The 26,007-nt window shown below is 41.3% G+C and overlaps 3 protein-coding genes across 4 annotated transcripts in view; 2 read left to right on the forward strand and 1 right to left on the reverse strand.

Moving 5' to 3' along the window:
- The window catches only part of LOC129757763 (uncharacterized), a 286,926-nt gene that overhangs the window by 258,422 nt on the left and 2,497 nt on the right, over positions 1-26,007 (forward strand). For both annotated transcript variants that reach the window (XM_055755060.1, XM_055755059.1), the window contains exons 4-7: positions 9,622-10,954; positions 11,180-11,544; positions 11,613-12,459; positions 12,524-12,686. In XM_055755060.1, the coding sequence (XP_055611035.1) occupies positions 9,622-10,954; positions 11,180-11,544; positions 11,613-12,459; positions 12,524-12,686 (2,708 nt within the window). The remainder of the gene's footprint in view (positions 1-9,621; positions 10,955-11,179; positions 11,545-11,612; positions 12,460-12,523; positions 12,687-26,007) is intronic.
- On the forward strand, positions 1,544-3,339 carry LOC129757764 (restin homolog). The gene is made up of 2 exons (XM_055755061.1): positions 1,544-1,676; positions 1,735-3,339. Exons 1-2 carry the CDS (start codon positions 1,654-1,656, stop codon positions 3,275-3,277), a joined length of 1,566 nt encoding a protein of 521 aa, XP_055611036.1. The 5' UTR covers positions 1,544-1,653; the 3' UTR covers positions 3,278-3,339.
- LOC129757765 (uncharacterized) lies at positions 5,278-6,905 on the reverse strand. Its single transcript, XM_055755062.1, has 2 exons — positions 6,788-6,905; positions 5,278-6,715 (listed from the first exon to the last, which is right to left on the reverse strand). Exons 1-2 carry the CDS (start codon positions 6,829-6,831, stop codon positions 5,356-5,358), a joined length of 1,404 nt encoding a protein of 467 aa, XP_055611037.1. The 5' UTR covers positions 6,832-6,905; the 3' UTR covers positions 5,278-5,355.

Raw genomic sequence — 26,007 nt, forward strand, 5'->3', positions numbered from 1 at the left:
CCATGGCTCCCGCTACAACGCATGCTGCCTCCGACGAAACGGTGCGGTGTGCACTGATGATCCCCAGATTCTTTCGCCTCTGTAGACTGTTCAGCTTCTGCTGGTTACACTGGATGCTAATGCCAGATTTCTAGGCCACCCCTCCATATCGAAGGACTGAAGGAACCACACTTTGCAATCCCCGAGTTGTTCGCCGTTATATTCGTAAGCGCGGCCGATGCTGTTGCCGCCTTCTTGCACACATACCTACTCAACGTGGCTTTTAAAGCTGAGCCGGTCGTCAATCATCGCACCCAAATATTAAACTTCGCGCTTTGATTCGATAGTGCATGATCCAACTTTAATCCTACCTGTTTGCGGTGAAATCAGCTTTGATATCAGGACCATCTCGGTTTTGTGGTGTGCTAGCTGCAAACGCTTGGAGTGTATCCAGCTCTCCACCGTTTCTACAGCCTCTGAAGCTCTTAGCTGGACGATTTCTGTTGAGTAACCCGTCGCTAGTAGCACGACGTCGTCCGCGAAACTAACCAACTTTACTCCCTTTGGCAAGCTCAATGTCAGCACCTCATCATACGTAATATTTCACAGAACCGGACCCAGTATCGACCCCTGCGGTACTGTAGCTGTAACATCCATTTCCTGAAATCTTCCCACTTTCGCTTTCCACTAATGTGCAGAAATATTTCGGTATCTTCTTTTTTATAAGCGTGGGATGGAGTGGGGTGAGTGATATGCTTTGGATTGCTCTTAACAAATGAATCAAACCTTCTTCTTTTACACCTTAGGTAGGCTGAAAAAAAAACTAAGGACCACATGTTTAAAAAATCCGTAGCACAGGCTGGACAGCTCATCGCGGTTACATATGCCGTTTTCGTTTTTCTCCACTGCCGCGGGGCAAAACTTTTTCTGAATAAACAAACAGAATCGTTACCCGGGACGATGCAAATATATGGTTGCTATACTCACCCTTATGTTTACCCCCAACACTGACAACTTTTACTGGGTGCAACCGCCTGCTTGAGGTTCAAATCTCGGGCAAAACTAGTGGACTTCTGAATTAATAAACGAACATAATAACAGCAGTTAGGGCAAAACTCGTGGGTAGCTAGGTTGCCACTGCCAATAAACAAAAACACTAATAGTTATAACTTTGTCTTTCTACGCAAAGCGAAAAATAAAAAATCATGTGATAGCCTACACAGATCGCTTAAAACTGATACATATCAGTTATGATTCTAGCCGGTTGAAAATCATCAAGGGAGGAAATCATCATCAAGACGTTCGATACCTGATAGTCCGCATCCTTCTTTACCACATCATGTTTTGCAAAAGTGTTCCAAATACAAAAGCGTCGTTGTCAAACATGATTGCTTATGTAATTTGGTTGAAGAAGAAAAAATGACTGCTTTGATTTTTTGACTTTGAATGTAGTCAAGCATAGCACAATGAAAATGATTGATTTTCGGAACATTGACTACAACCCTGTAGAAATCGATCACAAAGTTGCAATTTTTGCCTCCAGCCACCGTCTCACGTATGCAGGAGCTGATTTCAGCTGATAAGCTCTTCTCGGCTCGGAAATAGTTGAATGAAGTCTTCAGTGACCGTTAGAGTGTGTCAAAGTCCGGAGCTTCACCTAGTAAATTGATCAGGATGATTTGGGGTTGGAGTGGTTTGTAAGTTTTCTATTCTTTGAATGAATTTCATGGTGATCTTTTTTTATTTTGTTTGAAGATTATTTGCCATAACGATAGCAGTAGATGTCCAATCGTTGGAGTACACCTGCGAGACCCGTCAGAAACCTTGTACCCTGAACCAGGTCACACTGGTCACGGAATCCGAACTCAAAGATGCATCCTTTCCGAGCATTTTCGACCCGCTGACCATCAGCAGTGGGAAGATTCCGCACATAACGCGCCAGTTGACCGAAAAGCTGGTCGAGATAAGTGATCTCACCATCAATAACCTACAGATTGAAACGCTATTCATAAATGCCAACATGACTCATCTGGATGCTACACACAACAAGATCGAAACGTTGCTCATCGATAGCCAAACGGAGCAGGGCTACGAACTGCAATCGTTGAACTTAACCAGTAATCGGCTGAGTAACGTGGCAGTTTTGGCCAAGTTTACTAAGCTTAGGGTTCTGACGCTGGATGCAAACAACATTTCCCGCCTTCAGATGGACACATTTGCCGAAATGAGCGAACTGCGGGTACTCTCGGTGGCCAATAACCCACTCTACACTATTGAAACTGGCATCGGCATACAGCTGATGAAGCTACGGCAACTTTCCTTTGCCGGAAATAAACTGATCGAGCTGGATGTTCTAGCTTGGGAACTGGAGTCGTTGAAGGAACTAGATTTGAGCAATAACAACCTGTACTACTTAACGGGTAGCTTGAAGCAGTTCAAGGAACTGGAAAAGGTGCGATTGGCAGGTAACTTCTGGAAATGCGAGATCTTAATGGAAGTTACGCGCGTTCTAACGGTCGAATATGATGTAGATTTCGAGGGTCGTTGCGCGGCAAATGACCTCATGGATGTTCACAAACTCTGCTGTACAGTGGATGCTTCAAATTTCCTCAACAAACCTGGCGATACCGAGCTGGGCATGTTCAGCGATAAGTGGGACGAGCTAAAACTTCTGAACAAAACGCTACAGGAACTGTCACAGAACGACGAACAGTTTCAAACCGAAACACGAAGCAACGAAGCAGCGTTAAAGGAACGAGTCGAACAGCTGGAAGAGCTGCAGAAGAAACTGCTGGAACGATTGGAAGCCAAGGAATCTGCGGTCGCCCTCGAAGAAAACAATGAGCTGAAAGAAGTGGTAGCTGATCATAAGGAATCGATAGGAAAGCTCCAGGAGAAACAAGACGAGCTGAATTCCACTCTAGAAGATTTCGTAGAAAGCATCAACAAACTACGAGAAGAGTTGTCCGAAAAAGACACCAACATCGAGAACCTCACCGAAAAAATCGAAAAATTAGCAAACAATTCAAGCGAAGAGAAATCTACTTCAACGAAACCAGAAAACATCGAACGTCTCGAGGCATCGCTGCGGCAGCTAGAGTCACAGCAGCTGCGTTATCATCTGTCCAGTGCCGATTTGAAAGGACAAATCCAGAAGGAACGAGCCCGGATAAACGAACTGCAAAAGGAGTTCCTAAAGCTGGCCCGTGAGAACGATATCATGCGGGACTCGCTGAACGAAGCCCAGGAACGGATTGTGATAGCCTTCAAAATCATCGATGAACTGGCTGGGGAATAGTGTGATGGATAAGATCGGGATTTGCAGTGAGATCAGAATAGATCACATTAATTAGAAAAATATCTAGTATTAAAAATCATTCAATCAAGTAAAGAAATGCCATAATTTTATAGTGTTTTCTTACGAAAAATGAATTTATAGTAAAAAAAATTAGATCTCGGATTTCAAATCGTACAAATTGTCAAAATATGCATCGCTGTTAAGTTTATTTCCCAGCTGTGACAACATTTTGTCAGTTTCATTAAAAAAGAATCCACATTTTTTGCAACTGTTATGATATGGGTCCGATTATGTACAAAAATATTCCAAATTCATATAAAAAAAATTTAAACTTTTTCTAAGTTTTCATCATGAAATTGAACAAAAAAATAACGTCAAATATGTTTCAATGGTTTAAAATTGAAATGGTGTAAAATTATGTTAAATTGCGCATCAAATGAAATAAAAATGTGACATTTGTCAATTTTATGACAAAACTTTGCCTAAATTGAGAGAAAGTTGTTTTGAAACGTTATCAAATTTTTTTTTGAAATTCCAGAATTGTCTATAATGTCAAAAACGGCAAAACAGAAAAAATGCGGATTTTGTCAAAATTATAAAAAATGTCAAAATTAAAAATATTGCTTGAATTGACAAAATAAACAAAATTAACAGGAATCACAAAATTGTCCAAATTTCACAAATTTTTGCAAATAGGAAAAAATGACAAATCTGCAAAAATAAAACAATAGGGGAGATGAGGGCAAAACGAGCACCCGAGGCATAATGAGAACTACGCTTTTCTACGAAAGTGCGTATTTTCTTAAATAAATTTTCATGAGGATTTGTTTCGTACTTCCAATAGTATTAATTTTTCACAAAAAAAGGAATCTCCTTATCATCTTTACAGAGATATTTAAAAAAAACTAGCTTGGTTCTCAAGTTACGAAAATATTATAATTTTTGAGCACCACGAAATAAGCTCTTATGATCTTAAAATAACCTTGATCTATATTGTACGCACTGCAACATGATGTACACATTGTTTCTCAATTTTTACCATCATAAAATTTTTGATTTTTCACTTTTATCAATTTTAAAACACGTTTTTACTTAAATTTGTTGACTAGGGGCATATAGAGCACCATATTATCGAGGCATAATGAGCATTTTCTGCCGTAGAATCTAGCAGCGAATTAAAATTGATTTATAGCGCCACACCTTGACTAGTTTTCATCCGACGATTTAGCCTATTGGTAAGGTGTCGGAGAGGTAATCAAAAGACTAGCGTTAGATTTCTGTTTGAGGTGATTTTTTTCCATTTACAATTCATGATCGATTTTTTATTTTTACCTTATACGGCTAGTAGCATCATCCTCCGAACACAGCACTTAATGTATGAGCGTGCGTGAATTGTTTGTATTCTACAAACAGACCTAGATTATTTTGTTATTGCTTTGTTTGATGAATCTACGACTCACCTGACTTCATCGAATTGAATTCGCTGCTAGATTCCCCGGCAAAAACGCACATCTTGCTCTGATTAATGGTGCTCATACTGCCTCAGGGGGGGTTCTCATTATGCCTCCACAGTGGCTGGTTTTCAGCTTTTGGCAAAAATTTTTAAAATGCATTTTTTAACGTTTTCATCTAGTTTTTCACGTTTCAGCACGTTAGGGAATAGGCTTTTCAAGTGTCTGAACACGAAACAATAATGTAACCTCCATATTATAGCTATTTTCTATGGTTAAATAACCGTTTTCCTTAAGGTGGCCATTATGCCCCCATCTCCCCTAGACATCTTTATCATAGGAAAACATAAGCAAAATCTAAGCTAACATTGACAAAATTCACAAAATGGTCAAAATTGAAGAAATAAACAAAATTGACGATATTTACAAAATTTGAAAATTGTCAAAACTGACGAAATTGACAACATTGAGAAAATTGACAAAATTGTCAAAATACATTTTTCTCTAAGATTTTCATATTTGAAAAGCTTGCATCCACAAATACAAAAATTTTGAATTTTCACTAACTGTTTATTGAGTAAACTTTGGATATTAAATTTTCACCTTTTTTTTCAAATGAAATTAAGATCAAATTTCTTGTTCAAAGTTCTCCATCTCCTGCTTCAGCTTGCTAGCGTTTCGCATCGCTGAGAATAGATTGTTTTTGGCCTCGATCACCATGTAGTGCATTTTGGTGAATTTTCGCTCAAATTCGGCATGCTCCTTGCCGAGCGACTTTAACGTGTCTAACGAATGATTCAGGTCATCCAAATCGTCCAACATCCGGTTCACGTCACTTTGCATAATTTTTTCCGTATCTCGGCTAGCCGGTTCCAGTTTCTTGAGACGAGCTTTCACCGTATCCTGCAGCCTGTTGAATGTCTGTTTCCAACCGTCTTCGAATTGTTTCACCTTGAGCTCGGTCTGTTTCTGCATCAGCGCCTGCGCATTGTTGAGGTTGTTGATTCGATCGAATAGATTGCCGAACGTTGACTGATCTTCGGCCACCCCAGTCATGCTGCAGCAAATGCCCTCGATGGGCATCGCAGAGCATTCTTCGTCGTGATCGCTGAGGGTAATGTACTTCAACGCTAGTTTGTTCAGAGCTTTGTTCAACCAGAAGCAGTACCATCGGTTGCTGGCCATGGCCAAATTCTCCAGACTCACAAACTGGTCGAAGTTTTCGACGTCCAGCGTCACCAGCTGGTTATGACTAAGCTCTAGATCTGTTAGCTGAAGCATCGTCCAGTTCTTGACGGACAAATACGGCAACTGGTTCGATCGCAATGACAGAAACTCCATCGTCGGCAACACAATACCTCCGCTGGTGACAATGTGGGTGAGTTTGTTTTCTGCAAGAGAAAGTCTCTTCAACAAATTCATTCCACGGAACGTGTCCATCTCCAGATAGTCAATTTGATTTCGGTCCAGAAGAAGCTCCTTCAACTTTCGGAAAGCTGACACCTCTCGAATGCTCCGAAGCTGGTTGTCCTTCAGACTGAGATATTGAATTTCATAGACCCCAGATTCGGCAGAATTCTCCCGAGGTTCTTCTTCTATTGCTTCAGTGACGCTTTCCACATCTTCTTGCGGTTCATCGGCTTGAGCCAATTTTTCATCCAAATCATCCACAATAAGTTCCTCGATTTTATTGCTCTCGGCACTCAGATAGCGCCAGGTCGGTTTCACGTACAGCGACTTGATCTCCAGTCGACCGAGCAGAATCTTGGTAACACCGACGCCAAGGCTGTCGGAAAATTCCTTGGAAAATCGTACGATATTACCTGATCTTATCTGCAGCGTGTGTTTGTCTGCCAGATTCGGAAGCTGTGGCAGCCGCTGATACTGGACGTAGTTCACGTTTTGCAGGATACAGTTTTTGGAGGCCGCATGGCGACACTTTAACGGTGAATCGGTACAGGCCACCACCGAGAGACACCAGAAAATTCTTTAAAGGAAGAAGAAAAAAACCCATTTTAAATTTTCAATTTTAACCTTCTCCAATTTACGAAATACTTACACGATCGACGGCAGCAGCCACATGTTACTTCCCGAAGCGATCATGTTCGATTGCGGTTGCAATTTGCCTTCAAACTTCTTGCTTTAAACTGCCTCAACCATACAATGTAACCTAGAAGGTAGCTCTCTTTGTGAGATTTCTCGACGATGATAACGAATCTTATCAGTACAGTTTTAATTTGACTACAACCTGGACTCAGAGTGATCATTATTATCAACAGATGCAATTTGAAGGGATAGTTTTGAAATCATTCATGGTTTTATTGGGAACACTATGAAATCATGTTTCGATTCAATTGTTCAGGAAATAGATCTGATCATAGCAAATCTGAAATTTGTTTTAACGCCGTCTACACACAATCACAACAAATTTTCTAGAGGGTAACGAAAGGAGTACCTTCAATGGTGTTTTGAAGACAGATGCATCTTTGAACTTATCTGTTGTGATTTTTCGCCACGGATTTCACTGTTCAGGTTTTATCGACTGCCATTTACGTTTCAATTTGCTGTTAAATAATATGATTCAAATGAGACCGTAAGTGGTTTGAAGCCGTTGATTGTCCGAGCCCATAGATCGACTGAGAAAGTAAATAGCTTGAGACCGTAGATCATCTGAGACTGAGGACCATCTTATGCAATAGATCATCTGAAACCGTAGATCATCTGAAGCTGTAGATCGTCCGAGACCGTAGGGTACCTGAGGCTGTGAATAATCTGAGGCCTTAGATAACCTGAAACCGCAAATCGTTTAAGGCCGTAGATCATCTACAATCGTAGCACAACTGAGGTCATAGATCATCCGAGACCGTAGGTCGCCTGAGATCGTAGATCATCTGAAACCTTAGATCTCTAAAATCGTAGATTGCCTGAGGACCTAATCGTCTAAGAAAGTAGATCATCTGAGGCCATAGATTGTCTAAGAAAGTAGATTATCTGAGGTCGTAGATCATCTGAGGGCGTGGTTTGTCTGAGGCGAAAGGTAGTCTGAGGACGTAAATCGTCTGAGATCGTGGATCGTCTGAATCCATTGTTCATCTAAGATCGTAAATCATCTGAGACCGTTGAACATCTGAAACCACAGATTGTTTGAGACAGTAGATCAACTGAGGCCATAGGTCGTCTGAGGCCGTAAATCGTATGAGACCGTGGGTCGTCAGAGGCCGTAGATCATCAGATGGTGTGGTTTGTCTGAGGCCGTAGATCGTCTGAAACAATAGATTGTCAGAGGCTGAGGATCATCTGAGTTCGTAGATCATCTGAAAGAAGAATCGTTTGAGGTCGTAGATCATTTTAGACCGTAGATCATCAGAAATCGTAGATCGTCTGAGACCATAGATCGACTGAGAACCTAGACCATTCGAGATGAAAGATCACCTGAGGCCTTAGATCATCTGAGACCGTAGATCGTCTGAGGACCTAATCGGTGGGTCGACTGAGGCCGTAGATTATCTGAGACCACGCCCCCCCTGTTTGAGGCCATAGGTCGTCTGAGACCGTAAATCTTCTGAGACCGTAGATCGTCTGAATCCTTTATTCATCTAAGATCGTATATCGTCTGAGACCGTAGATCATCTGAAACCACAGACTGTTTGAGACAGTAGATCATCTGAGGCCGTAGATCATCTGAGACCGTGAGTCGTATGAGGCCGTAGATCATCTGAGGCCGTGATTTGTCTGAGACCGTAGATCGTCTATAACAATAGATCATCTGAGACCGTAGAACGTCTAAGAACGCAGTTCGTCTGAAACCGCATATTATCTAAAACAGTAGACTATCTGAGGCTTTGGGTCGTCTGAGACCAGGGTTCGTCTGAGGCCGTAGATCATCTGAGGGCGTGGTCTGTCTGAGGTCATAGATCATCTGAAATAAAAGAACTTCAGAGCCCGTAGATCATCAGAGGCTGAGGACCTTCTGTGGCCGTAGAACATTTGAGGCCGAAGAACATCTGAGGCCGTGAATAATCTGTTGCTGTAGACCATCTGAAGCCGAAGATCGTCTAAGAACATAGGTTATCTGAGCCTGTGGATCATCTGAGGTCGTAGATTATCTGAAACTCAAAATCGTATGAGGCCGTAGATCATCGGGGACCGTAGATCGTCTGAAATCCTAGATAGTCTGAGACCGTAGATCGACTGAGACATAGACCATCTAAGATAATGGATTACCTGAGGCCGTAGATCATCTGAGGCCGTTGATCGTTTACGTTCGTAGATCATCTGAGGCTTTAGATCTTCTGAGGTCTTAGGTCACTTGAGACCGTAGATTGCTCTAGGTCGTGGATCATTTGGCCTTTGATCATCCGTAACCGTTAATCGTTCTTGGCCACAGATCGTCTAAGGCCATAGTTCACCTGAGACCACAGATCTTCTGAGGCCATAGATCGTTTGAGACCGAGGATCGTTTGAGGTGGTAGATTATCTAAGGCCGTGGATCATCTGAGGCGGTAGATCTTCCGAGGGCGTCAGGCAGTAGGGTGCCAGGTCTTAGATTGGCAGGATGTAAAAAGAAGACATTTTTAATGAGAAAGGTTTATGAGCTTTAACCGTTCTGTTGGTCCTGACAAACTTTCAAGTTTTTTAGCTAGATTCCAGTTAACATAAAATACATCCATAAATTTTGAAAGGAAATGAGATTCAGTAACCTTGCATTTTACGTCAAAATAATTTCTTAAGGCTGACATTCGGAACTAATTTCACTCCGGAATCATTCCTATGTGTGATACAAGCAAATCAAGACTATTTTTATGAAATGAGTTATCGTTTACGAATATTCTACGAGCAATCGCTTGAAACCATACTGAAAATATGTTTTTTTTTCTCTTCGTTTTATTACAGATGATTCGGATCACGTGTACGAGTCCCTCGAAGCGCACGGCCAGTCCCGACTGAGCTCCCTTTCCACCGGATCAACACCAACCAATCTCAACAGACGGATACTGCCGGCCCTACCTAGCAATGGTCTCACCTCTCCTTCGATTTCGGACGGCCACCCTGATCACAACCACCGGATGGCGACCGACGACGGGAACTTCCTGGTCAACGACGACGACTTCGATTCCTTCGACAGCGATAACGAAAGCGACGAAGATCATCACCGTAAAAACGATAGCGGCGTGGACATCAGCAATGCCAAACTCCCAGATCCACCGCCCTCCAGTGGTCAGGTCTACGCAATCATGCAAAAGATCAAAAGCCTCGGAACGCTTTCCAAGTCCGAGATTGCCAAAGGTCTACACAAGTTTTCCAAGAAACGAACCTCGTCTTCCAAATCGCCAAAGATCTTTACGGGCGAAGGCCTAACCCAACTCAGCGGAACCATCGGAACGCCGGAAGCGGACCATCAAACCATCAACTACGAAAACACGCCACTGCCAAAGGTGCCCAAAACTAAGAGCAAATCCTTCAAACTTCCCCTACAACTCGGAAGCAAACCGCCCACTTCCGACGAATACGAAAACACCGAATTCCACTCGCCAATCGCCGTAACGACGCCAACTTCCCCATCCCCGTCGCCAAACAGCTCGGCCCTCGCATCTAGTCCTGCCTCGGAGCAAGCCGACAAATCCCTTCTTGCCAGTATTAGCAACAGCGACTCGAGCAACGTCTCGACCTTTCGTAAGAAGTCCAAAACTGGGAAATCGCTCCGATCCAAACTGCGCAAAAGCCTCCAATCGGAATCTAGTCTCAACCTGGGCAGCTCGTTCAACGGATCGCGGAGCACCTTCTACGTGACCGACTCGCTGGACGTCGATTCGGGCATCTTCAACGGCAACGAACCGAACAGCTCGTCTTCGAATCTGAACGTGGCCTCCGTGGGACCGGACCAGAAAGACTGCCCATCGCCGCAACCGAAAACAACTCCGGACGCCGATCGAAGAAAGTCGGCTGGAGGCATAACCTGTCCTGCCAGTCGTCCCACGAACCCACCTCCACCACCACCCCCAGCTAATGGCAGCACTCCTGCCGGATCCGGTGATAAGAAGTTTCTGAAGAATCGGAAGCTAGGAGCTACGTCTTGGTATGCCGAATGTGGAGTGTTCAAATCGGAAACGCTACATCAGCAGGCATGCTTCGAGAACGAGCTCAAGAACCACAAGGAACGCGGCGGAAATACTTCCTGGTATGCCGAGGTGGGCCTTTACCAGACGAGTGGCGCTTCGGTTGCAAGGTAAGTTGAGAGGGCCTTTCCCAAGTAACCAAAAGTACAAAACCAGCTCTTAGTAGCTTACTCAGCTTTTTCATAGAAGGATAAAGTGTGCAACCTTACTGGAAAATTAAATTAAATTATCCACCATTCGCCAGCCAAATTTAAGTCAAAAATCGAATTTAAATTACTACTCAATGTTGAGAGTCGATAAGATCTAATATCGACCTTTTCTATCTCAATTCACAGCTCCAGCGAAAGTTCCGGCGTCTCAACGGGTGGCGAGGGTGGCCCCGGGGATGACCACTCACACAGCATGTTCGTCAATGAGCCATTGTACCAGATCTACAACGCGGCCAAGCTGGAATCGCTAACGCGGGACATCGACGCCGAAATCGAGGGCTCCGACCCGGCCCTGTTCGATGACGATGGGTACGAGAAAATTTCCGATGGCCGAGGAAAACCTGACGGAGACGGATTCGCAATCCTCGATGACGACGGATGCCTTGGGAGGAAGCTGAGACCGACAGCTTTCGAGCTGATCGAACCCAATGTTGGGAAGCTGCGGACGTTGTGGTGCGAAGTGCCGGAGGTGATCAATTCGGAAATTTTGTGTAAGTTTTCCGATGAGTAAGTAAAAGTTTTTCAGAGTTTAACTGTTCTTTTTTTTATATAATTTTAGTAACCCTAACGGCAAACGAAAAACGTCTGCAAGAAGCCAAGTTCGAGATTTTAACATCGGAAGCTTCCTATCTGAAGTCACTGAACCTTCTGCGGTCTCACTTCATCAACCATCCGGCCTTCCGGGACGTTAAGGTGCTGACTTCGTCCGAACGAAAGACCCTTTTTGCAAACATCATTCCGGTGCAGGAATGCTCGGATCGTCTCTTATGTGATTTGGAAAACTGCTGGCAGGACAACATCATGCTTTTAGGACTGAGCCAAAGTATCTTCAAACATGCCGAGAAGCACTTTCACGTCTATGTCAATTACTGCGAAAATCAGGCCAAAATTGACCGGAAGCTGAAGTACCTCAAAGCAAACAAGGCCGAATTTGCCAAGACCCTGATCGAGCTGGAGTCAGATCCGATCTGCTGTGGGTTAAGCTTGTCCTCCTTCCTGATGCTTCCGATGCAACGGATAACCCGGATGCGGCTACTCCTGGATGCCGTCCTTCAACGACTGAAATGTGACGACGACGAGTTCGAAAGTTGGGAGAAAACTTTCGTCCTGATCAACCGAATCCTGAAACAGTGCAACGATGCGGCCCACCGAAGCGAGCAGATGTTCGAAATGGAAATGATCTCCCGGCAGATTGAGTTCCCCACCAGTATCACACCGTTGGCGATAGCTCCCTGCGGGATCGGATTCCCTGGAAGCGTGATGCGAAAGTTGGAAAAACGTGGCGAACTGCTGCACATCCTGTGGCGAGGAGACGACGCCAAGCTGACGTTTGGCAAGAAATTTAGCAAGAGCAACATTTACGCGTTTCTGTTTACCGATTTGCTGGTTTTGACTAAGAAGAAGGGGTAACTTTTTTATATTTCAAAAGTTCTAAAAAATATTAACAATAATTTTTTCTACTTGATGTAGTGATGAAACATACCTGGTGACCGATTATTGCCAGCGGGCGTTGCTGACAGTGACTTCGGGCGATGTGGTGCCGCAACTGCCCACCAAAGAAATGCAAGCGCTTGGAAAACATCTGATCATCTTGACCCTGCTGGAGAACCACGAGGGAAAGACGGTGGAAATGGTGAGTTTCGGTCTGGAAGTGAATTTTATAATATAACTTCTCTAGAAGGGTGAGCGAAGCAAGAATAGTACCACTAACGTGCTAGCGATCAAACTTTCTTGCGCACGATTTGAACGTCGTATTCTGTTGATTTGATCGGTGGATACCTTTTTTTTTGCCTTGCCAACATGAATTCCCATCGTTTTGTACCTATGGTATCGAAAACAATCCAGTTCGTTCGGTCGAATTTTGATTACTCAATTTCGTGCGAAAACCGTCACCGTTTCAATCGGCGTTACGTTAGAAGGAAGTTAAGGTTTTTGCCGAAGCGCGTTGTAAGATAAATAAAATAGACTTTATCATTCGCCGCAACTAGTGAAGACTGCTGTATTGTTTTGGTTAGCTGTCAACAAGCCAACTAAGTTGCAGCTGCGTGCAACATTGCTTGCAAGTAAAGCTCGCAGGGCTTAAGCTTTAGCCTCCTAGTTGCAAGCGAAAAAGCTCCACCAACAGCAGTATCTCCTTGCCAACAGTGAGACATCTGCTGTCAATTTTTGTAAGCTTACCCACGTGTGTAGTAGTTAAGACACCGTGCGGCTCCATCAAACTCGATCGCTTTTCAATCGATCGTTGAGGTACATAGCTTGTTTGTACCTTTTGGACGTGTTGAACAAGTCTCTGGGGGAAAAAAGGGTAAAACGTCCCTACTTTGCTCGTACCTTCAACGCTTGGCCAAAGTAGTCAACTAGGAAAAAGCTCAGACGTTACCCGCTCAAGCGGATACGCATTGCCGGTCACTTGTACCTTTAACCCTTGGGAGAACCGAAGTGTATAAAGGTAAAAGGGTAGTCGTTCCTCACCACGGTGAGAACGCATTGATTGTCTTGTGGATTTATCGGTGAGAGTTAGAAAAATCGTTCTGAGGCCGTCTAACAAGAGTTTACGCTCCGGGCAGCTCATGGCTGAAGCAAATACCCCCACGGGGGTAACAACAACAGGTGACCCTCCCGATTAGAATGACCGTACGCTGCCAGAGTGTATGGACAGATTCGGAACACTCGGAAAACTTATCATTTTGTCTCTGAGCCCAGTAGATGAGAAGAAGTCGTTGCCGAAAAACCCGTTCATTCTGAGCAAATCAATCGACCAGTCCATGGGAAAAATTGAATCCGCATACACGGAAGACAGCGGACGAAAGTACGTCATCAAAACCCGCAGTTCAAAACTAGCAGCTAAAATGATCATGACGAAGCTTATTGACGGAACTAAAATCCAAGTAATTCCTCACCCGATATTTAACGTTTGCCGGTGCGTGATTAGTTGCAAAGAAGCGATCGATCGAGAACCGAAGACGAGCTCGTAGCTGAACTATCATCACAAGGCGTGATGAAAGTACGTCGAATAACACGAATGGAAAATAAAGCCAGGGTAAATACACCAACAGTCGTACTAACGATCTCTGGTACAGTTATTCCGAGAGAAATACGAGTCGGAATCATCAACTGTAGAACCCGTGTATTTTACCCTTCCCCACTGCTATGCTACCAATGTTGCACCTACGGCCACACCAAAGACAAATGTCAGAACGACCAGACATGCAAAAACTGTTCCAAAACCCACGAAATTGAAAAGGAACGTGAATGTGAAGAGCACCCTTATTGCAAAAACTGCAAAGGGAGCCATTCCCCAACATCTCGAAAATGCCCAGTCTATCAAAAAGAGGAAGAGATAGTAGAATATCGTTCGGTGAAGCTAGGAAAGAGTACGCCAAGAAGTACGCGGAAAATTCCTATGCCAGTGTGTGTGGAGCACAACAACGTCTGGAACAGATCAGGAAAGATCAAGAGATCGCCAAGTTGTTAGAAGAAAATGCAGCTCTCAAGAAAAATACAAATCGTGCTCGTGAAACTGAAGATATCGAGAAACTGCGACTAGAAGTCCAAAACCTCAGGAAAATCGCGAAGGAGTTTTACCTGCTTCAAGCAAAATTGAAGGTTGCTGAAGACAATCTCGACATTTCCGAAACCGGATCAGAACAAGAAATGGAAACAGAAGTTTACCAACCGTCACTCCCCGTAAAAGCGAAAACTACCACGAACGACGAAACACCAATGCTGAAAAAGCAAAGGTTGAGATCAAAAAACTCACTTCCGCCATGTTCAACTATGGAAACCTAAGGTACCAATGAGACTCAACTTCAGCCCGAAATCATTGTAAAAACTAGCCGATTGATGAATGAACTTGCACTTGAAAACGGACACGACTCAGGAACTATTGACAACGAAACCGGAACTCATGGTATCAATGACAGGAACCCAACAGGACAGCCCAACGGAAGAAATGGAATTAACGGCACCAACGAACGCGACTCAACAGGAAATTCTTACAGAACAAACGGAACCACACAGCCTAGCAGCACTACGGAAAACTGGTTGGGGACCGGTGAAGAGAAAGTAACCACCTCACCCCTTAATGTAGGGTATTATATCTCGCATGGTTCGCCGGTTAATGCGTACGGAGGGTTGTCATCAGATAGAGAACTCACTTCGCGTATAGTCTTAACTACATTAAGTTCGTTTATTCAGTTTTTCCTTTTTCTTATACTAGCTTAACTCTACACACAATTCTTAACTCTACATTAACATTTATTTTGAGGAGAAGCCTGGAGTTACATAAGGTACTCGAAAATATATATTCGGTTCGATGCGTAAGCAAAGTTAACAATCGACCACTTGTGTTATGATTTCGTTACGCTGACGCACCGATGCACCAAGTCACAAACAGAACGATCATATTACGCTACGCACTTGACGGAAATATGAAAGAGCGTTTCGGTTATTTTGTCTATACGTGACGATGACATGGGTCAACGTCTCTAGTCGATTATGAGGACTAGCTTCAGTAATAAATTTGTTTGGAAACTGTTAATGTCAACGACTTGGTTGATTCCAACGAATATTTGGACAATGTATGAGAATTGTGACTTGAGATTTAAGCTGTAGCATAAAACTGTTGAGTATTTAATTTATGACAGTTTATGCTTCAAATCATATGCTACAAGGAGAAGACGATCGAGGAAGCGGAAGCGGGGCCGTCATACCTCAACCCGTGCTCTGCCAGTCAACTCATCGTTCTTCCAGTTCAAGGATACCCGACAACGCCCCAAGCATAATTTCATGGAATGTGCAAGGACTTAGACCTAAAAAAGCCGAGCTGGATATCATGATTCAAGAACATCAACCGCAAGTTATCTGTCTGCAAGAGTCTATGTGCCATTCCCGAAATTGCCCCCGTATAACTGGATTTACAGTTTACCATCGACCTCGACTGAATGGAAATCGAGCAGCAGGAGGGGCTGTTACGGCGATTAGGGAAACCATCGAAAGCGGGGAAATCGAGATTGAAAGTCCACTTGAGGCTGTAGCGATTAAAATCGGAACACCATTCAACGTAAACGTACTCAACATTTACCTGCTGTTACGAATTTGCTAATTACGACAACAATGTTCGGAAGAAGTGCAGAGGGAAGCGGCTAACCTTGCACTAATAATGAAATAGGGCCACAACAAAATACAACTTCAACTTTGATTTTATCATGTATTCAGTAAACGATATCAATTGAAAAACTCACAGTTTGGTCATCTGCAGACGCTTGCGGCACGTAGTGTTGCACTATTGTTCGCTGTCATAAATTCGCTCGTCGATATGGTGATGATCATTTGAAGGATCATTAGCAGGCTGTGATACCAATCCGATGCTGCGATGTGCAACTCCCAGATTTTGCTTTTCCCTAATTTGAAAAGCGCTGTAGGCTCCCCGGGTGGTCGGGATGCACGGTTGTGATGGATGAGCGCACTTCTTCCCGAACTCCATACACACTCTCTCCTACGACAATACTGCTCTGGACGTCTGGGAACGACACATAAGCGGCACGCGGCGCATTCGTTGCTGACACATCCTTCTAGCAAGCCATCCAGAGCCCTTTTCGTATCCGGTTCAGCCCAATATTTTCGGGCGTGATGCGCTGATAATCTGTATGAAGGCTCGGTCGACTTGAGCACACCCATCTTAACGGGAATTCTCCGCCTGGAAGCTAGTCTCTCGCCCGACACGTCGATCCACACCCGCTTATGCCGATCGAAGCGGCATCGTGTTCCTCGTATGGAGACCATCAAAAGCAACTGCTGAGAAAGATGAAAATGGAAGACAAAAGCCCTAGGACATAGGTCGGCAACCTGCGGCTCGTGAACCGCATGCGGCTCTTTTGATGTAAAGCTGCGGCTCTTTAGTTCACTGCACTAATATTAAATATATTTTTGAAAAAAAAAAATCATAAAATTGTACTAGAGCGATATTTGAGTCTTGTGAGCTGGCACACGGATTTTCATAGGTCCAGAAGAGATTGCTTTCAGTTCAAGATTTATTTTACCGCATTTACCGCAAGTGCAAAGAATGTTTTGTTGTCAAAGAACATAATCCTCATCAAATTTCATATTTTAAGCACTCGTTATCACTTTTTTGCCCTCTATGAAAATTGATCATTTGAAATTCCCAAAATCTTTATAGAATTGTTCAACCTTTTCGAATAATATTTTTAACTTTGACACGTAACAATATAAAAAATATTGGATAAACTACTTCAATCCAATCACATTTCTTTTAATTGAAAACGATGATTTTTATGAATACTGATACATCAAAAACATTTCAGATTGCCCGGTTTACCCGGGGCTTGCCCAAATTTTCAAAGAAAAAAAATTTGGGAGATGCCTTGTCCGGAACGGTTGCCCAGATATTGAAGAAAAAGTGCCATTTTTTCAGGATTATTCAGAATTCGCACGAAATACCAAATTTTCATCTTGTTTTAGCGAAATAAATTCACGTGCATTTTTATCAAATTGTGAGAAAAGATTCGAACGTCGCTGATGTGCTTTGGTAAAAATTCTTCTTTCACGTGTTTATTTTTCAGCGTTGATTATGCCTTTAGAAAAAATACGTAGATATTAGAAGGATTTGCCCGGATATTACCCGGTTTTGAATTCAAAATGTAGAATTCCAATGCCCAAATTTGCCTGGTATGGACACGTGCAGGAAAATTCTGGGAAGCCTACTCAATGAAAAACGGGTTAAAAATGTAAAGAGATTTATGAAATTCAATTATAAAATTCCAAAAATAAGAATTTAGAATTACAAATTAAAGTTTGACAGTTGTTCAAACTCAAATCAGCAATTAGAATGAATGAGAATTTCAATTTCGAAAATCTGTATGAAAACTCAATAACAGGTTAAGTATTGTTATCAATATCAAAATTGACCTTTTCACTCCGAAGCTTCTATAATTAAATTGTATGTATTGTGTATAGTGTAGCATCTTGAACCTTCAAGATCCGTGGTTGAACTAATAATAATCTTTAGTTGACATAAGATAAACAGTATAGAAATTCCTGACTACTTAGATACTACATTCCCTCCCTTTTTCCATTCTTAAATTATCAATTATTTCAGTGTACTTCAACTGACCTATCATTTTTATGAGTCGAGGCCATCTCCACTAGAATTGGTGTGATTCCACAACAAAGTTGTAGCATGTTTTTTTCATGGGACCGGATGCATTTAACTCAGATATTTCCTGATCTCACGCCAATTTCACTTTTGCTGGAGTCTCCAGCTTCTTTTTGTAAGGCAATCATAATCCAAGGCCATAGCTTACCACCTCCAGTATAAACCAATTCATGTCTTAACGATTCGAGGCCTGTCCTCTGTTCTAACTTAAATTTCGTCGAGTGCCAACCGAGAGTCGATTATTCCGGACTCGTGTTTGTTACAGCAAACTTCCCTTCCGGAACTTTACGCTACGACTAAGATGATTTCTGACGAAGACGTTTTCTACCACGATCCAAATGTTTAACACCGGGCACTCTAATACCACCTCCGCGACGTATCCTTTAGAACCACTTCACAGAAATTCTAGTCTTGACTTTGTAATCCTTCACCAGATGAACAAATTTAGATACCATTCAATTCTACATCTCTTTCATTTCTTTTTTATTATCTTTTCTTCAGTCAGGCTTTACACTCGACTGCATGGTAAAAGAATTTACCACACTTTGGGCAGCTAGAAGCTCCCACAATTCGAGAACTATGTACTGATTTGCCTCCAGCCAAGGATTTATTCTCGCATGTTCCCATACTTTGGGCAACTGTTCCGAGAACTACCCGTTTTATCGGGACTCGACAACTGTTCCCACAATTCGAGAACCCTGCACTGTGTCTGAGGCACCTCCAGCTAGGATTTATTCTCGACTGCATGGAAACATTCCATACTTTGGGCAACTGTTCCGAAAATTCCCGTTTTACCGGGTCTCGGAAACAGTTCCCACATCTCGAGAACCATATGCTGTGTCTGAGGTATTTTCGTAGCTTTACTCTAGGTATTGGCATACATACTACGCACTAAAATCGGCACCTCCAGGCCTTTCCATATGTCGACTGCATAGTAACAATTGTCACCATACTTTGGGTAGTTACTTCAAAATTCATCCGGGTTTTACCGGGTCTCGATAGTAACTCCCACATTTCGAACATCGGCAGGCTGTGTCTGAGGTACTTCCGGGTTCCGTAGCTTTACAGTTATGCTTAACCCACTACGTACTCAATAGGCACGAAAATTATGGAAATGAATATTTGTTACCACTGTCCTTTGACCGCAAAACAAAATCTTTATATTCTTCATAATAACTATTCTTCAAAGGTGTCGGTTGAACAATGCTGATTGCTTCTAGAAATTTTCAAAATTTGATTTTTATTCTCGTCGCCAATTTGTAGCATCTTGAACATTCAAGATCCGTGGTTGATCTAATAATAATCTTTAGTTGACATAAGATAAACAGTATAGAAATTCCTGACTACTTAGATACTACATATAGTGTAAAATTTCAGGCGGGATGCGTGCAGCCAATCTATACCAAAAGCACACACAATTTGAACGAAGTTTTAGTAACGGACTTTTTTTTATTCTTTTTCGATTGAGAGTTGATTTATTGAATTTATTTTTTCATTCCATTGGACGCACAATACTGAAGAATCGAATGTGACAAAAATGAGATTTTTCAATTTTCAAAGATGCCTGAAATTCGCTTGATATCATCAATTTTGAAAATACTACCAGTTGTCAGGAGCATAATTTTTAAAGATTAAGATTTTCGACTACATAAATTCAAGTTGAATTTAAACTAATACTCCTAGATTTTGAAGATTCCAAGAGCTAGGAGAAAAAAAACTCAAATGGGTTTAAAGTTCTTTTCGTAAAATTCATGTTCATAAATCATTCATTTATTTTTATTTTTTTTTTTCAAATAATAAAACTTGAATGTGGCTCTTTCAAACTCTAAAATTTTGAAAATATGAAGTTTTTGGCTCTTCCGACTCAAAAGGTTGCCGACCACTGCCCTAGGGACATCGCCTTGTTAATTGGGAATCGTCAATTGGACTTGCGATCGCCTTACCCTATATAGGGGCTATTGCTGGTTGATGTTGGTTTTCCCAAGGTTGCTAGGAAAGTTCCGTTCCAAACCAAACTCCCGGAATGTTGCTTGCGACTGAGTTTAAGATTTACGCTTGCTGTGTCGCGCTTTTGCCCTAAAGCAAGATGGTCTGTTGTTCCATTTTCTGGCCTTCGGTCCGAGTGCGGCGGAATAATCTGTCAAATGTTCCGAGAACAGTTAGCGCGTGGTCATTTATCTGAGTTTTGACACTCACCAGCAGCCGTTGATGGCACAGTTGATCCATCCGGAATCCGGATTCGCAGCAGACAGTGGACTGGTTGGTCTTGCAGTCCTCTTTCGGTCTCTGGTTTCTCCGATGGGACAAGTTTCGCCACTCCGGATCCGAGTAACACCAAAGAATGCCACACTTTTTCCCGGTTTTTATACACACTGAATCAAGTGTCGTTTTGAATATATTAATCAACTTCTTTGAAAAAAAAGTGATAAATTTTTGACCACAAGTTTCTGACTCTCACTAATAATTCAATATTGATAAAGATTAGCTATCCAAGCTTCCAATCGTGCTTCAAACACAATAGTAATCCAATTGAATTTCGTACTTTTATCTTCACTAAAAACTAAGACACAGGTTTCATAAAACACATTGAATTTCGCCTCAAGAAAGATTCGATTTTCAAATACAGACACAGATTCAGATACTATACAGATTTAAGAGTACTTTTTTTTTTCTTTTAAGGTTTCTGTTACCTTATAAGATTCAGTGAATCTTTCATATGTGAATTATAAATGTCTTATTCGAATTATTTCATTCAGGTTTCACTTCTTTCAAATGTACTGTATAATAATTTTAGAATTCCGAGATACATCCAAACCCAGCGTCGGAGGCTACTCGGAGCCAGGATACGACCACACATCATAGCCAAAAATTAAAGCTCGATGTCGTCGAAATTTCTCAGGGTTTTTTTTTGTCAGTCTGCCAGAACGTTCACGGCCGCCCAGAGCCGGAACATGGCCACTCATATAGTGTTTTCGTTTATTGGCAGTGGCAACCTAGTTACCCACGAGTTTTGCCCAAACTGCTGTTATTATGTTTGTTTATTAATTCAGAAGTCCACTAGTTTTGCCCGAGATTTGAACCTCAAGCAGGCGGTTGCACCCCGTAAAAGTTGTCAGTGTTGGGGGTTAACATAAGGGTGAGTATAGCAACCATATCTGTACCAACACGTGAAAAGGATCTATCTCCAAAAGTAAACAAAAACCATTTTCAGTACCTCGCGATAGGCCAACACTTGCACTACTTAACGGTAAAACCCTTTTGAGAAAATAATATTCCGTTACATTTGAAACTCAATTTGAGTAAAGGATCTATAAACATTCTTAAACCAGAACTGCTATTACATGGATATACACCCTTTACTCCGAAACCATTTTTCGCTACTACTCCGTCAACAAACTCAAAATAATCAATTTAACTCTTTATTCAACATAAAAACATAGTTACAAATGAATGCGAGCTTGTAACTTAAGCTCAAAATAAGAAAATGGCAAAGGGTGTATAAACAGGTTAGACAAAATGTTACGTGAAGTAGGTTCTATCTACGATAGCGCGTTATTTTTTCATGAAAATTGATATTCCTCTATTCCAACATATAGAGGATGTTTCTAAAAATCGTTTGTCTTTCATAAAAATCAAAAATTTCAAGTTATTTTTAATTAGCGATTTGAAATAGGTTGTATTTTTTTCAAACGCGTTTTTCTAAATACGCCATCATGGATATAGATCCTTTTTGTGTTGGTAAATATTTAACTCTTTATTCAACATAAAAACATAGTTGCAAATGAACGCGAGCCTAAAACTAAAGCTAGAAATGAGAAAATAGCAAAGGGTGTATAAACAAGGGAGATAAAATATTACGTGAGCTAGGTTCTATCTACGATAGCGCGTTGTTAATTCATGAAAATTGATATTCCTCTATTCCAACATTTAGAGGATGCTCCTAAAAATCGTTAAGCTATCATAAAAATAAAAAATTTCAAGTAATTTTTAATTAGCGATATAAAATAGGTTGTATTTTTTTCAAACGCGTTTTTCTCGATTCGCCATATATGAAGATAGATCCTTTTCACGTGTTTGTACAGATATATTTGCATCGTCCCGGGTAACGATTCTGTTTGTTTATTCAGAAAAAGTTTTGCCCCGCGGCAGTGGAGAAAAACGAAAACGGCAATAGTCAGAAATGACCACTCAAAATCATAAAAATCTCTCAGAATTTTTTGTCAGTCTGCCACTCGAAGCAAGACTTTCGTGGCCACTCGGAGCCGAAACATGGCCACTCAAAGCCAGAAATGACCACTCGAGGTCATCAAAAATCTCTCAGGATTTTTTGTCAGTCTGCCGCTCGGAGCAAGACTTTCAAGGCCACTCAGAGCCGGAACATGGCCACTCGGAGCAAGACTCTAACGGCCACTCAGAGCCGAGAATAGACTACTTGAAGTCACCCAAAACCATCCAAAATTTTGCCAAGTTTGTCACTTGAAACAAAAACTTGCAACATAGTCGCTAGGAACCTCGATTCCCTTCTCACAGAACCGCGCACCTGCGTTCAACTTATTATAATCACCATTTTCCAGTTCTACCACTGCACTGATTGAAAACACTATTATAGCGCTCAAACCTTTTGGTTGGGTTAACACGAATCGCTAAAAAAAAATTCAAACGCGTTCCGAAACACTGACACATAATTCAATTCTGCGCATCAAGCTCACCTCCGCCTTCGAACAAAACAAATCAAGTTTCACATCAGGGAGCATAGACCACGCCATTGTCGAGTCCGGCGGACATTTTTTTCGGATGAATTCCTTGCGTTCGAAAATAATAATCGACGACGAATTCCACGCACGCACCGTTCGATTCAGCATCTCTCAATCAACTGACTTTTAAACTGTTCTTTTCCGTTTCCCTCCTCTCTGAGAAAGCGAGAATCGTTTTTATTTTCTAACCACCCTCACATACGAAATATACGAATATGTTTTAGTGAGCAGAAGTTAATTGACTACCGTTTGATTAGATCGCTCTGAGAATAACTTTTAATATAAATTCACAGACAACATACAACTTATTTCATTGATTAGACTTTATGCTCTAAAATCACATATCGTCCCGTGAAGTCGCGCAGTTCGGTTCGTTGGTTTTTAAGATCCGTGTCCGTGTTTTAAAATAAAAATTGGTTTGACTAGTGCTTAGGAATATTGTGAAAAATCGAAACAACATGTTTTAGAGTCAGTGTAGCGGTGAAATATTGTGTTAAATAGTTTTGAAATTCCTGAATGGAGAGCAAATTATTGAGGAAAATTAGATGACGCAAAGCATCAGCGAACGTAGAGTTGGTGAAAAAAAAATAAACGAAGCCAGCGGGACCGTGAATATGTGTGCGTGTGTTCGAGAGACTAGCGAATCCGGTAGATATGTTTCGGTTCTGTCGTCGAAAAGCTTATTAATGTTGTAGCTTCGGAATTTGCAAGAAATACAAGTGCATTGAGAAGTATCAGTGTGTTTGTGTGGAAGTCAGGAATTGAAGAGCCAGACAGAGTGTATTTAAAAATTATGCTCGATCGCTGTTAGCGAGTGACGTCAACCAAGGGAGAGTAAAATTCCGGTGAGAGCGTTCCTTTTTTATATAATGATATATTCCATACTCTTGTTAGAAAACCCCTTATCAGCCTCCTGTGAAGTTAAAATCCCTTTTAAAAAAAGTTATGTTTTCCAATCATTTTTTGCAGTAAACATCACTTTAATCTACTTTTCTGCTCGTAAAACGATGCTTCTGCCTTTCATAAAACGGTGGCGAGTAGAAAAAGCTCGAATAAGTAGTGTACTCTGGTGGTGAAACGACTAAGACTGTAATTTTTTTGTCAGCGTTGCCACATTTACAGATTAACCAAAATTAAAACAGAATATGTTCCAATTTGTGCAGTTTAAATTTTAAAAGATATGTTCATATTCAAGTTTCAAGTTAACTGAGTTCCCAATAACATTTATTTATATTAAGGTTTAAATATTTTCGGATAAAAAAACGTAACTGTAGTTATATCATTCTTTGAATTCCTTCTTGAATACTATTTTGTAGAAAAGTTTTGTAGAGGTTTCATGTTTCTACACTGAACAGCATAGCTTATTAACGCATCCAAATTTTCAGAATTCATTAGACAGTAAAACAAAAGTTGTTAAAACATTATTTTTCTATAACTTAATTTTCACCTAACACACAGAAACAACGTTCATCAACGTTGCAAAATGATACATATTTATAAATCTCTAATTATTGATTGCTTATTCAGAAATTATCTGATAATACCTATTTTTCATTGTTCAATATTTCTAAATACTTAATTGGTCCATTTTCATCAAATTTTTTTTGGTTTATTTTTTTTTTCTTTTCACTTTCTCAAGTTATCGTCATTCAAAAGATGACTTTTTTCTCTAAACTGTTTTGCTGATTCAATTTATATCTGAATTCGTTATATTTTATGTTATTCATTTAAATGTTATTTAACGAATAATAATTGACTCTCTCTAATAATTTTTTTTTATTTTATTTAATTATTTTTTATTTATATAACTTGTTTATGATTTACATAAACATACATACATACATAATCATAATTTTACCTTTCAGATTCGTATCCTTTTTAATAATAAAGAATATATTTTTATCCGGAATTTTATATAACTATACATATGTATTATTATAATATTTTAAATAATTTTCCTTACCGCCATATATTATTCTTCTACAATTGAATATTTTCAGAGGGAATGCATCTGGGGTTAATCCTAAGGAATTATTGCAAGCGGCACGGGTAGCCGGCCATTGTAGGTTTCTGAGGGTTGGATGCCTTCCTTCGACGAACCATCGGACCGTGGAAGCCCTAGAAGAAATTCGAAGGCCAAGCCACACAGCCATAGGCAGGACCTTGCTACCGATGGGGGAACCATACATACATACATACATACATAGACTTTATGCTCTAAAATCACCAAAGTTCAAATAATCATCATCGATATTCAAACTCGCCAAATTAATTTATTTTGATATGCTACTATATTCTCTACAATTCTGACGTTTGTGTCGAGCGAGGGGTGCCTCGAATTGCAGTATATGTGGGACCACACTGAGAGGATTCGAGTGGAGGTTCTTTTTTTTTTTTATTTACGAATGAACAGAATCTGTTGCTGAATACATATTCAAAAACATAAATGTTACACTGCCACCTAGAGAAAACATCGCCAACACCGAACTTACTGCTCTTATCAACCAAATCCCGAAACCTCTATTGATGATCGGAGACTTCAACGCCCACCATCCATTGTGGGGCTTGAACCACGACAGCATTCAAGGTAGAACGATTGCTGATTTTGCAGAGGAAAAACAATCTGATTGTGTTAAACAACGGAGAGCCTACGTATGTCGATCAGCATCACGAGAATATGTCGTGCCTGGACTTAGCTCTTTGTTCAGATGGGCTGGTCTACTAGAGTTCAATGTGTCACCGGATGCCCATAGTAGCGATCAATTACCGATCAGCATTGTTTTTCCTGGAAGTATCATACAACCAAAAAGTCGAACGAGGTGGAAAATTGAGGACGCCGACTGGGAGCAGTATCAAGGTGCACCCAACTTCCTTTGAGACAATAAAGTGGAACGCCAGGTCGAAAATATTACTAAATCCTGGAAGCAGCAGAGCTTTCAATCCCTAAGTCGAAAGGAACTGTTGGAAAGGAGTGTGTTCCATGGTGGAACAAGGCCATCGCGGAACACGTGAGAAAACGGAGAAAA

This window comes from Uranotaenia lowii, chromosome 3 (assembly GCF_029784155.1).
Source record: "Uranotaenia lowii strain MFRU-FL chromosome 3, ASM2978415v1, whole genome shotgun sequence".
Taxonomy (NCBI): Eukaryota; Metazoa; Arthropoda; class Insecta; order Diptera; family Culicidae; genus Uranotaenia; species Uranotaenia lowii.

Bases quoted from the DNA above. Each gene is read 5' to 3' on its own strand.
- LOC129757764 (XM_055755061.1), top strand. From the start codon at position 1,654: ATGATTTGGGGTTGGAGTGGTTT. The intron at 1,677-1,734 runs GTAAGTTTTCTA...TTTTGTTTGAAG, and splicing joins ATTTGGGGTTGGAGTGGTTT to ATTATTTGCCATAACGATAG.
- LOC129757765 (XM_055755062.1), bottom strand. From the start codon at position 6,831: ATGATCGCTTCGGGAAGTAACATGTGGCTGCTGCCGTCGATCGT. The intron at 6,716-6,787 runs GTAAGTATTTCG...CTTCCTTTAAAG, and splicing joins TGGCTGCTGCCGTCGATCGT to AATTTTCTGGTGTCTCTCGG.